Source organism: Thunnus albacares, chromosome 5 (assembly GCF_914725855.1).
Source record: "Thunnus albacares chromosome 5, fThuAlb1.1, whole genome shotgun sequence".
Classification (NCBI taxonomy): Eukaryota; Metazoa; Chordata; class Actinopteri; order Scombriformes; family Scombridae; genus Thunnus; species Thunnus albacares.
The window spans coordinates 22,716,581-22,729,590 of record NC_058110.1 but is presented as its reverse complement, the minus strand read 5'-3'; the positions used below and the strand labels follow the sequence as shown (position 1 = coordinate 22,729,590).

At 43.1% G+C, this 13,010-nt stretch overlaps 1 protein-coding gene across 5 annotated transcripts in view; it reads right to left on the bottom strand.

Annotated features, from left to right (window-relative positions):
• Positions 1-13,010, bottom strand: part of tmcc1a (transmembrane and coiled-coil domain family 1a) — a 43,850-nt gene that overhangs the window by 18,549 nt on the left and 12,291 nt on the right. The window contains exons 3-4 of one of the 5 annotated variants that reach the window (XM_044351400.1): positions 12,705-12,750; positions 11,187-12,113 (exon numbers count right to left, since the gene is read on the bottom strand). In XM_044351400.1, coding sequence (XP_044207335.1) covers positions 11,187-11,873 — 687 coding nt within the window. In that variant the 5' untranslated portion in view covers positions 11,874-12,113; positions 12,705-12,750. Of the gene's footprint in view, positions 1-8,947; positions 9,253-11,186; positions 12,114-12,704; positions 12,751-13,010 lie in introns of those variants that run through there. The other 4 variants (XM_044351401.1, XM_044351403.1, XM_044351402.1 and 1 more) reach the window with 4 other exon arrangements.

Here is a 13,010-nt window from a genome sequence, read left to right as displayed (position 1 = left end):
CTCTGGATTGCAATGTGTTTCTAGCTTGGGGCTCTTCCTCAGGCAGTATCTAGATCAGTACTCTGTATGTTTAAAATGTTGATTCATCCAAATCACACAAAAAAGATCCTAATTTTATCACTTACTTTTGAGATATTTGACTTGGGATTTTTGGGCCTCAAGACATTGCAGAATGACATATGAACAACTTAAACAGTGACATGTCTTTCCAGAAAAAATTCCTGTTTACTCTGGACAATCCACAGACCTCACTGTTTCCATTGGAATTACTTTCTATAGAAGAAGTAGCATCAAAGTGTTATAGCTGATCTAAGGTTAGGACAACCAGATACAAGTAAGTGTTCATGAATATACAGTGCACTTGTACAATATAAGGCTTCGCTAAGGCACAGTATAATATTTGAACCTTTGACAGTGAATGTGGCACATCTGTTTGGTGTTTTGTTTATGCATGTTGAAAGTGTAGGGAGAAGACATGGGAAAATACATGTACACAGCATACCAACTGACCTAGCTAGACTGATAAAATCATCAGGGCTGTTCAGCTGATATCAGATATATCCATATTGGCAAATATGTTGGCCAGTAAGTAACAAGAATTGCGGTGCAGAAATGCCAAACATAGGTTTGAGGTATTCTGAAGTAATTTCTGTCCGGCTCCGTACAAATGATTGTAGTCACAATTCTTTCAATAAAAATTTCTGTTTACTTATGTTATCTGTTTATGTTAAAATCAGCCAATATGTCATCATCACATTTTTTTTAAATCTCTCAACTATGCTGCTCTTCTGTTTTTTCCATTATAGGTATGAGAGGCAATGTGCAGGTGATGATATGATATGTGTGAGAGACAGTGTGGGTCCATGGAGTGAGACAAAGTGTGTATGTACAGTGAAGCAGAGTGTGTACATAAAGGGAAACAGAATGGGAATGTAAAGGAAAACAGACTGTGTACATGAAAGAGAACAGAGAGGGTACGTGGAGACAGACAATGTTTGGTGGTGGTTGGTATTTGTTGGCTCTGCGTCTGTTTATACTCAACCCATCCTGGTTATGCAACATGGAAAGAGAAAGGGCACTAGCCCAAAATGCAGAGTTCGTCTGGCTGGATGCTACACAATACCCAGAGTACCATGGGACAGCATGCTGGTCCAAACACACTGCCAGCGTATTCATAAGCAGGAAGATGATGGATCTAGAACAATCAGTCCAAGCTTTTTGGCCATGACAGATTTTTCGGTCTGGCCCCTTCTCAGTTTTTCTTGTCCTCTCCACTCAAATCCCATAGCATACATTACAGCCCCACACTGACCTCACTGCCCACTTTAAAAACAGACTTACTGAAATCTGGGCAAAGTTAGGGAAGATTTAGCGAGACACCACTGTGTGAATTAGGCCAATAGGAAGCAGTACATTTCATAACAGGAGGACAGATAATGAGGAATGGCATTTGGCTAATATGAAGTTCTCATCAGCGCTCAACAGCTATTATCTAATGAGAATCTTAGAGGGCATTCTCTCACTGGCCGTCCAGATTATCTAACAAAACAATGGTGGCTATCTCGTGCACCGAGGCTCCAAAACTATGCTCACAATCGTACCGTTATTTCCATTTCATTTTGAACTGGTGACTCAGGAAATACATGGGTTAGAGTTCACTCTGGCCTTTATGACAGCGTACATTTTGACTCTACTGTCACAGTATGAAAAGCACAGGTGTAATTAATAGCATAAATGATGGCCCAGCTCAATTTAGGTGTCCAGTAGATGCCTGTATGCATGCTGTGGGAAAGGCCTATGACCCTAGTGAAAGTTAAGAGTTGAGACATGATCAAACTCTGCTCTGCTTTGTTTGAAAGTTGAGTGCTTTTCTCATTCTGCTCCATTTCTAATGCGCAATATCGACCGCCATATTGAATACAGCGGGTAAACACATCAAAACAAAAAAACAGGAAACAATATTGCAACAATTCTTAAAGTCTCCTGGAGTATTATACCCAACTACAGTCTCAATCCACTAGGGGGAGCTAAAGCACAAAAGGTGCCACACAGTCTGTCATCTGCCGTATGGACAATTGACTGGTACTGGTCTGCAACCATTTCCTGACAGGTTTCCTGTCAATACCTCTCTTCTTTTTTTATTACATTCTTCTATTATCACTCCTTTCACTGACAGACATGCAGCCCCTTATGTAACTTTATTCAGACCTGATGTGGAACTCAAAGCAAGGCACGCAGGTGCCTCGTGGGCTGACACAGGGAGGAAGGGAGGATGTGTCAAAGATGAACAGCAGAAATGGTACAAGTGAGGGCGGCAAATGTTGTAACCCTTATGGTTATATGATATGTCAAGAGATTATGAGAAGAGATTAGAAAAAGTGGGAGTTAAGGGTAGATAATATCATACAATGAAAGATGTGTGTTTTTATCTGTGTTAAGCCTATCTGTGATGCTATTTAATTTCCGATGGGACATTTTCAAACAACTGCATTATTTGCCTGCTGTAATATTGTTTCAGTGGTGTGGAGGTAATCTCCCCGAGAGAAGAGGAGACTTTCTGATAGATGGAATCAGTGAAGGATTCCTAGGATTCCTACTGACTGACATATATAAGTATGAGAGGAATGGTTCTAGTTATTAGTGGAGAGAAAATATGACAATATTTCCCAGGAGGTTGTGATCAGATTTGAATTGTGTGTGCATGTGTGTTCTAAGTGGGTCAGTGGAGCAGAGCTGAGCTCAGCGATCTATAGCCTCATCCATAATTCATCAGAGTCACTCAAACGATATAGACTGAGCAGGGAGTGGCAGGGATGCAGAGCTTGCCCTCTCTGAGTCTGTCTGCCTGTTTCTTCCAGTCTCTTTCTCTCAAATGAGCAATTTCCCTTTGAAAACAATCATCGCTCACTCTGAGCAAGGAAAAGAAAATATTTTCAAAAAGGTGCACAGTTGTATATTGTGACAACACAGGTCAAGGAAGTAATTTTCAGACCTAATACTGACAGCTCGCTCAGTCCTAGAGAACAATGTGACAGCTAGAAATGAATCCAGCGAGAAATGATGAAACCATGTCCGAGGAACAGACATGTGGGTCAAGGTTGACTAAAACATCCTAACTGACTGACTGACCAAATATGTGGCAATCTTGCGACGGCTGAGAAAACATCATAGATACACGTGCATGCCCACACTATTGTGCTCTCTCTCACACTCACACAAACACACCAGCCGTAAGAGGAAGGACCAGCTGCAGGCCAAAAATAAATACACAAAGGATGACCCATAGTGACTCACTGCTGACATGTACACTTAAATGCACATGACCTCATGCACGGACGACAAGCTTTTAAGCATAAATTCAGATTACAAACGCTGCCTTCAAAAATGATAACAACCAGTTAAAGATGAGTTATTTCCTGATAAAAATCAATCAGCTTGTATTGTTCCAACATAAACATGACTGCCATTCATCTGCAGAGAGGAAAATGTGTAAAAATAATTTCTCAAGTGGTGGAATATTAGTCTAGATGACTGAAACCCATGACTTTTTCATTGCTCAGGATATATTAATACATTTTAATGTCCTTGAAAAGTGAACTTGAACCAGCACTGGTTCAGAAATCTGTCTATTAATAGCAGCAGAAAAACAGGCAGAGCTGCAGCAGACTCCTTCCTCATCCAGACCCAGATTAGAAACCTATAAAACTGTCTGAAAAGGGAGCAAAGCGTCAACCTCACAGCTTCATCTTCCTCTCTCTTTCCCCATGACATCCATCCTACTGCTCGGTCAACCCCTTACACACACATGCGTACATACACCTACACCTATCTGTTTAACACTCCTCTGCCCGATCTCTCTTTTTTTGAGTCATTTTCTTCCTTTCACATCATCACATCTGCCTCAATGGTTTCACACACAAAATTGCTTGTTGTGCATCAACTACGAAGCTGTGATGTGTATTGTATAATATGTGTGGAGTAGCCTAATGTGTCCCCACTGTTGTGAATGCTAATAGCAACCAGCACAGGATAAGGGCGTTGGCCTATATGTATTATCACATATGAATATTCAACAGCCTAATTAAACAGGCTGGGTGTACGCTTCAAAGGGAACACAAACAGTTGGGTGGAGAGTTCATGCACACACAAAGACACACACACACACACACACACACGTTGCACACACATGCACACCTGCACACAAATGATGAATATCAAATTCAAGGATTTTACATGGTACAACAAATCATTTACAGTCCTTCTCATCACTTCATATTGTTCATTCTCTTTGAAGTAGAATACAGGAGTCCCATTGCGGTCGGTTGACTGTCAAACACAAACTTTTCTTTACTGACACCTCCGCACATTTCACAACCCTCTTTGTACATCATTCAGATAATTTCATTTAAATATACGTCAGCACAGGAACAGGAAACAGCGGTGTCTCTCTAGCATTGAGATCTAAGCGATAGCGTGCCATTCCAATGCGTATTCTGTATAGCTCTGTCATTTTAAATACTTGACAAAAAAGAAAGCTTAATTACGAGGTTTAGAACAAACAGTATTTAACACAAAGTCGACGTATATGGAAAACAGCGTAGGAGCCTAATTTTAGCCGTTATTCCACCAGACAAGCTGACGAGGTAGCTGTGGGATCAGACAATGAACCTGTGAGCATTCGGCTGGGTAAAGCCGCTTCAGCCCTCTTTGAACATCACCCTGTTACCATGGAGATGGGCAACCGGCTCCACTGTCTGAGCACTGGACGCAGATGAGAGGGAGAGAGATGAAGAGAGAGTGAGAGCTGAAGAAAGACAATCTCAAAGACATGAAGAAGGATAAAGAGTGAGGAGGTAAAGGGTGTAGGGATTCAGAAAAGGAGAAAAGATGGTCAAAGCAGTGAAGCCGCTAAAGGGAAAAACAAGCAGTGTAGAAGATTTAGCTTCTTGTTGACTGAGGAAAACTCTTGTATAATTATAGACCCTGGACAAAGCTGTATGAGCTCTCTCACAAATGCACAAAGGTATGAACACTGATATATACAGTTGGGTGACAAATTGAAGGAAAAACCAAAATAAATGAGCGTAGAACAAATCAAGATTCTACATATTGAACATGAAGGTCACTGGATGGTTTGATGACTATTTACATTCATATCATTCACAGACACAAAATCTCAACCCAACTGAGCACCTATAGGAGATTTTGAACAGATGTGTTGGTTATGGTGAAATCTTTGGTCAACATGGTAACCCTATAATCAGTTATGAGTGACCATAATTGACTATAACGAGTCTAATAAGTTGGATAAAGGATCTGTAAGGCACAAAGTACAGACTCTTGACCGTTTTGTCTACTTTTCTTTTCTCATTGCATCTAGTTTGAGGTATCTCTTTTGTTAATGATTGCATATTCAAAAAAATGTGTATAATAACTAAAAAGAAAATATATTAAAAAAACAAACGGTGGAGAGACATGTTTAACGATTGCCAATTTTAAGCTTTGGCAACTAAAGGCCTTTAGACATTACTCTCCACTAACATCATTTTGGAGGAATGATGGTTATTCCCCCAGTATAGTTCCAGCGACTTGAAGAATCTATGCCAAGGAGCACTGAAGTTGTTCCAGAGGCTTGTGGCTCAACACCTTAAAAACATATTTCATGTTTTTCCTGTGATAAGACACCCATTTGAATACCAATAAACATGTAAAGTACACACACACACAGACCACAGAGCAGGGCAGGATAAAGGGCAAGAACAGGAGAACCATTGTGTTTAATTCACAATCAATGCTGCTGTTTGCTTTGCTGATCAATAGCTGTCACCCTGCCACACATACACCACATATGTTATAGCATACACATGACTACCAAACAAGCACACCACTATAGACTTGATGGACTGACTGCCCCGTAGGAGAAAAGTAGGCAAGGCCATATTTACAGTTGTCAGACAAAAAGACACAAAGCACTCTGTGTTTGTTTGTCCAAGATGAAGAGATAGAAGAAGATAGATCAGTGAGAAAAGGGAAGGGAAATTGACTAGAGGGTAGATCAGAAGACAAGAACAAGAGAGGGGGAAATATTAGAGAGCAAAAAAGGGAGATTAACACATTTGAGAGGAACAATTTTTTGGTCTTTTTCTGAAAGTCAGTACAAACCACAAGCCACAGACCTGTCCAAACCCCTTAGTGGCTTCACGCTACTTCCTCATCTGACTGTATCACTGTAATAAGGTCTCAGAGTTGATGTCAACAACTTTGAACCACAGAGATGCAAGATGGTGCACTGACAGCAGCAACACACACACACATCCACACACACGCTGCCTGAAAAAACAATTTGCCACGGGCTGGTAGTTGGCAAACACAGCACTGGGATGACATCACCTCCAGTGTGGACTAAGCACATGCTTCATCATCCCCATGGCTGTCTCTCTCTCTCTCTCTCTCTCTCTCTCTCTCTCTCTCTCTTCTGAAAGTCAATCGAAACTCAGTTGTTTGATTACACACAGGTTTGACTGCGTGCTTCTGTGACTGTGTTTACAGTGACTAGAGGGCAATCCACTGTAGCAGTGCTTTAACAAGACTTGATAGATATCATATGCATCTGCAGCCTTAGTTGTATATAAGTGAACGTGACCGAGCAATACCCCGTGTTTGTTTTTTGCAGCTTTTCAAATTTTCAAAACTCAATATCACTAAAACGGTTCCAGGACGAGCTGTTGTGTCCTGCTGGAAAGGGCACAAACGCTTTCATCAGCACACAGCCAGTAGCCTGGGGAGGTGAGAGACGATAGGAGTGCAGTGATGAGGATGTTAAACTAGCAGGGACGGAACAAGCCTCGGGATACCAGGTGATGTTTGGCGCCTCCCCGCTGACACTTCTCCTTACTGCTCTCTTACAGGACAGCACTGGTGGCATTATGAAAGGGGACCAAATCCTTTATAAGTGAAGCTTGTCAGAAAATACAAAAATTAACCCTGTTTGTTACAAATCCGATTAGTGGCGGTTTATACAAAGATGTGGTTTACATCTGATGGTACAAAACAAATCTCGAACAACCAAAAATGTGTTAAGGCTCAAAAAAACCTCTCATGGTCCTATTAATGCAATGACTTTATTTAGTCCATCTTACATTTGATTAGTTTTCAGTTCTAGTACTGATAACTGAAATATGTATAGACTAACCTGATCCTGAGATTTGTTTTCTTAATTTTTTTCTTTATCATTGTCACTCAATGTTTCCAGTTCCTTGTTTTTTTAAATCTGTGACTAAGGAATTTATCATTTACTGTATGTGAAGGCAGCTGAATACTGGTTAAGGAAACATTCACATGTTAAATGTAAAATGTAATGCAATGTGTAAGACACTGAGCACAAATAAATAAAATACAAGTTTAAAAAACAAAGGCATTCGTCAAACCACATTGCTGAGAGTATTTTCATTTTTAGGCTGCATCCAGCTGCAAGATTCCAGCTCAGCTGGAGGTTGCTCCTCTGAATAGTTTAAATCTGAGGCATTTTGTTTTGTGGTGGTTGAGGATACTGCAGGAGAACATAGCACGTTATCTGACATGAAAATCAAAGTATGGTGATAGACAATAGAAGACAAAGGATGAGCAGTAAGTCAGGTAGGCATGAAGAGATGTGGCCTGAGGGAAAGAGACGGGGTCATCCACCCAACCCGCCTCACCCTTCCAATATTTCCCAACATCCCATTTTTGGAGGGGACAAGGTTAGTGAACATTTGCAGACAGGCCCTGGAGGAGGTTATGTTCTCCAAAGACAAACACAGCCTCAGTCTCTCTCACATTCATACACAACAATCCTATGTTGTGAGAGGGCTAGCCTCAAGGCTTGGCTTCTGTTTCATCTCAACTCAGTAGCTAATATCCCACTGGTGCCTACTCCCCTGTTCCTCCCCATCCTCTGTCCTAAACAAGTCTTCCATCCTGACACTACACATTTATACCTTCCAGCCCTTCACTTCCTTCATCTGTTTTTACTCCATTCCTCTGAGAAGAGAGAAAGATCAGACTAGATAAGACTCCACCAGTCTGGGTGCAGGTCAAACAGTCTGAGATTGATTCTGTTTGCTCATGTGTGTATTGCTGCATGTACATTTTGATGCTCCCAGGCATACAGTATGAACATCCACTAGCACCATTACAGAGAGCTTAACATGACTGGGGAGGGTGTAGTCAATCAATTAATCAGCAGCTAATTGTAATTAATCCCACAGGCTGAGCACCAGCTGCAGAACAGCAGGCTCTTAACAGACCTAATGCTGAGTTTTAATACAGCACTTCTTCCCTCTTTAACAGCACTGCCACCTGGGAATAGATATATTAAACTCATGGACAGTTGTAGAGCAGACCGGCCTATGAGTGCAGATGAGTCATAAATACTGCCCGAATCAGCAATGATTAAATGTAATGTTTACCAATAATCAAATCCCTTGGTGACTCGACCTCATAGGCTGCCACTCTTACTACTGTAGCTTGAGTTACTGTTTAACAAGAGTTGAGATAAAGTGCAAAGACGGACTACTCAGTTACTGTACAGATCGAACAACCTAAAAGTTGAATAAATATGTGTATAACAAAAAAAAGCTGATTCGCAATATATGATTCAACTGGCTGATCCGTACACTGTTTCCCCACATGAATCCATGTTTACCATTTTGATCGCTGTCCCGCACGAAAGCATTGACTAAGCAGCCAAAAAACATAAACATGGAACAAATAGCTGGAAGAGAGAAAGAAAGGATAGACAAAGAGGTGGAAAAAGGTGTGCAAAAGCATCACACAACCATTATTCAGACAACAAAAGGCTTCACTGGAAGCAGAAATTAGAGACAAATGTGCCTTCAGCCATGACTGAAGGAGCAGCATGGAAATGGTTGTTTTGATGACTAAACAAGCTTGTGTGTTTTAAGCTTACCTTGGAGTACTGTCTACGAAGACTGAAGCGCTGCACCATCCTGACTCACTGACTGACTGGTGGACCCAAAGCCGGACCCCCTGTTCTACTCCTCTCCACTGATATCCCTCCTAAGTACACACCGCCTCACATAGTACACTCCACAGTCACACACACCAATACACACACACATACTGAAGGCACACAGGCTACCCTCCTCTCCAAACATCCATGTGCACACACATTTCTAGTCCACACTGCTTTCGTCTACTATGCAAACACAAGTGAGGAGAGAAAGAGAGAGAGAGAGAGAGAGAAAAAGAGGGAGAGGGAGATGGAAAAAAAAGGGAGAGGGAGAGCAAGCAGAGATAAAGACAGCTCAGTTGTGTTGCCCTCTACTCATATTCACAGTGATCCCCTGAGCTCTGTCTCCTCCTCTCACAGACACAGTCACTCGCACAAGATGCGCACACCACATGGCTGTCAATACACAAATGATTTCCAGTACACACACTCATGCAGACTATATGAAAGACAGAAAAAAAAAGAGGTCTTATAGTCACACATGTACACACCCTGCCACATCCTCTTGTGAAACACTAAGAGAGAACTGATAACAAGACCACATCAACACACACACACACACACAAACACACACAGCCAGTGCTCAGCTCTCACTCATCTAGGACGAGGCAAGGTTGCCTCCTGCTTCCTGTCAGTGAGCCCGAAGGGTGGGGAGAGGAGGAAGGAGGGAGGGAGGGAGGGAGGGAGGAGGGGGGGGGGGATGGGAGAAGAGAAGGAGGAGGAGGAGGGACCAGCTGACTGTCTATACGAACTCTCTCCAGGGACAGAGGGAGGGGAACAGGGAGGGAAAGAGAGAGAAAGAGGGGGAAAAGGCTAGGGGAGCGCATGGGGGACATTGTTGAGAAAAAGAAAGAAAAACAGAAAAAAAAAGTCAAGAAAAAAGAGCAATGAGAGAAGAATTTATCATAACGTTTATCAATCCACAAATTCAGACGAGCTAAGAAACCCTCGACCTCCACTAACAGCGGGATGTCACACACCTCCAAGGTCGGCCACGCTGTTACTATGGCAACCCAAGCAGGGCGTAGTTCTCAGCAGCTTTTTCAGGGTAAGCACAGCTACTGCTTGGATGACCTGAATGACATTGCTGTGTAGCTGGGGGGGGGGTGGCTGTAATGATGGTTTGAGATGAGTAAGACAGGTTATCATCTCTGCCAAGGGCGAGCAACAGACCTGGCTCTCATCCCTGCTCCAATATCCCAGGTGAAGTCATTCACACAGATAACTGAAGGATGCTTGATTTTACGGATGAAGAGAGGGGGGAAGATTTATATTAAGTTCGGCTCACAGATTAAAGCTGTCAGTTAACGTGGACATCAACGCCCGCTGGTCTAGACTTGCTGCCCATCGCTGTATAGATTCACTCTATCTCTGACACACTGATACTGTGTCCTTGGTACAACTGATTTCATTAACCCAAGGATCAGTCTACTCTACCACAAACCATGCTCATAATGCCAACACAACCTCTACATGAACCAAGCCCAGTGCTGCTCACAGCAGGTTAACTGGTCTGACGGCGACCTCTGGTGGCGGATGAAATAAACTGTAATCTGGAATACTTGAAGTGGTTAAAAATCATGATTTGAGGTTGAGATTAAGATGAAATTGTAAAGTGCTGCAGGGTTTTAACACAGGAGTACACTATACACAATAGTACACTGGCTGGCAAACAAATGTATTTCAAATAGACATTAAAAGATGATTATCCAGGCAGAATACAAAAGGAAGGATAAACACATTTGATGTTTATTACAGGATTTACTGTTGCTACTGTAGGAAAAAAAAAAAAAAGTCATTTGCTTTTTATCACCGGCTACTGTGTAATATACCAATGTGTATCTACTGTATGTGTGTGTGCATGTGAGTGTTTTAATTGTCATAAAGCTGTCCTGTGTTTACTGTGCTTGGATTAATGCTGTTATAGAAAAGGCCATAAAAAAATATCTTTGCACTCGATCAATAGTCAGCACTGAACAAAATCAGACGGCAGTAAAGACTCTTTCTCTGTGGTCACAACTGAAACGGCAGAGAGTGTTTCCACAGCAGCAAGTTGAACCACAGCTTTTGATTGACAGCTCACTGATAAACAAGGCCTGACATCAGTAAAAGGGGAGAGGAGACACATCAATCGGCCTGTGCAGTGATAATATAATTCACGGCTACTGTCACTTACCCTGTCTGTCTCCTCCGTGGACTGGTACCCTGATGACAGCACCACATCACCGCCAGCGTATCCAGGGGCGGGGCTGCTGGGTGTGGTGTCGGTGGTGGAAGAGGAGCGTGGGCGGCTGGTATGCTGCTGCGGATCGTGGGTATAGCGGCGGTGCGGGGCCTGGGGGCTACCTCTCAGGAGAGGATCGCGGTCTCCGCTCCCAGATCCCGACCCGGACCCTTTACTGCGCCGGCTCTGCAGGCTGGTCCCACGCCTCATCATGCCCGCAGCGGCTGAGCCCTGGCCAGCTGCGGAGGGAACCACAGGAGCAGAGAGGCGGTCAGAGTCAGGACAGCAGGACCCCGAGGCGTCCTCAGAGGCAGAGGGGGAGGTGCCACCTGCTGACACTACAGAGGAAGATGAGGAGGAAGACGAAGAGGTGATGGTGGGGCGAGAGAGGGAGAGGCGTTTACGCTGCTGCTGGAACAGCTGTTTCAGTCCCTGGCCCAGAACCCCCATACTCTCCCTGGCGTTTTGGCTCATCTTACTGAAGGAGGGGTGCTCTGACTGGGATGAGGCCCTCTTCAACACTGGGCCCTGTGACCCCCCTGCCACTCCTCTAGCTTCAGGACCTGAACTCGGGCCCACCCCCTCTTGCTCCCTTTGACTGTTGTCCCCCTGCTGCATTTGCTTCTGCTGACCTCTCATGAATATTAAGGAGTAATTAACAGTCTGATATGACTTCTCTCTCTATCTGTCAAACATGCAGAAGTTGGAACATGACAATGGATGAAGGAGAGACTAGAATACAGCAGAGTATAGTAGAGAACAGTAGAAGTGGAGATGGGACTGTTTGATGGAGGGTTGGATCAGCTCAGTGGTGGTCAGAGGGACGGGTCCAAAAAGGGAGCATGCATCTTTGATTCAGGAACGAGTAGCCATGCTGGTCTAGCACAGAGAGAGAGGAGATGGATTATGAGAGGCTTCAATGTTGCCTAGATCCAGTGACAATGCAATTACTCATTTTCACTTTAACTTAAAACCATTTGCATGTTTGAAATTTCATTCAAATGGCTGAACGTGTGAACGCACAGTAATCAGACTGGAGTTTTACAGTCTGTTGGCAGACAGCATTCAAGTACCAATATGAAGAATCAACTTTGCAACCATAATTTAAAAATAATCAAGGATGAATACAGTATCTTTGGTTAAAGATGCTATCAGAAAGGCTGCACCGGTGACAGCTGTGCCGGTCTTCTGAATCATTCAACATTCAAACGGGCCAATGTTTCAAGAGCAAATACAAGTAATAAAGGATAACAAGGTGGATCCAAGTAGGCTAGCAAGATACAAAGATCACACAGTAAAGCATAAATGAATTCAAATGTAAGCAGGGACATGCAGGCTAAGAAAATAAACAACCACCTGGAGGGGGATATAGTCAGAAAGGCACAAGAGGCAGGTGGAATGAAGAAAAGGAAGGCGAGAGAGACGGAAAGAGATAAAGACTCACATCAGAAGGAAAAAAAAACAACCTACCATCAGCCCAACCGTCAGCCTAGTATGACTCAGTCTTCTGGATTACCTGAGAGGGAGGTGGATAGATGGAGGGAAACCAAAGAAAGAAAAACAGAGAATAATTTTTAAGATTCAAAATTTAATTTTCCATGCACTCACTGACCTCATAGTCAGACAATCAGACGTCTCTTTCTGCCTGCAATCAATAATCACTTTCCCTGTGAGCTGTGAATTAGCCAGGCATACAGAACATGTGCGACACTGTGTGACACAGCTTAGTATGTGTGTTTGTGTGCCTTCAGGAGCTCATTTAGTATACCCAAAGGC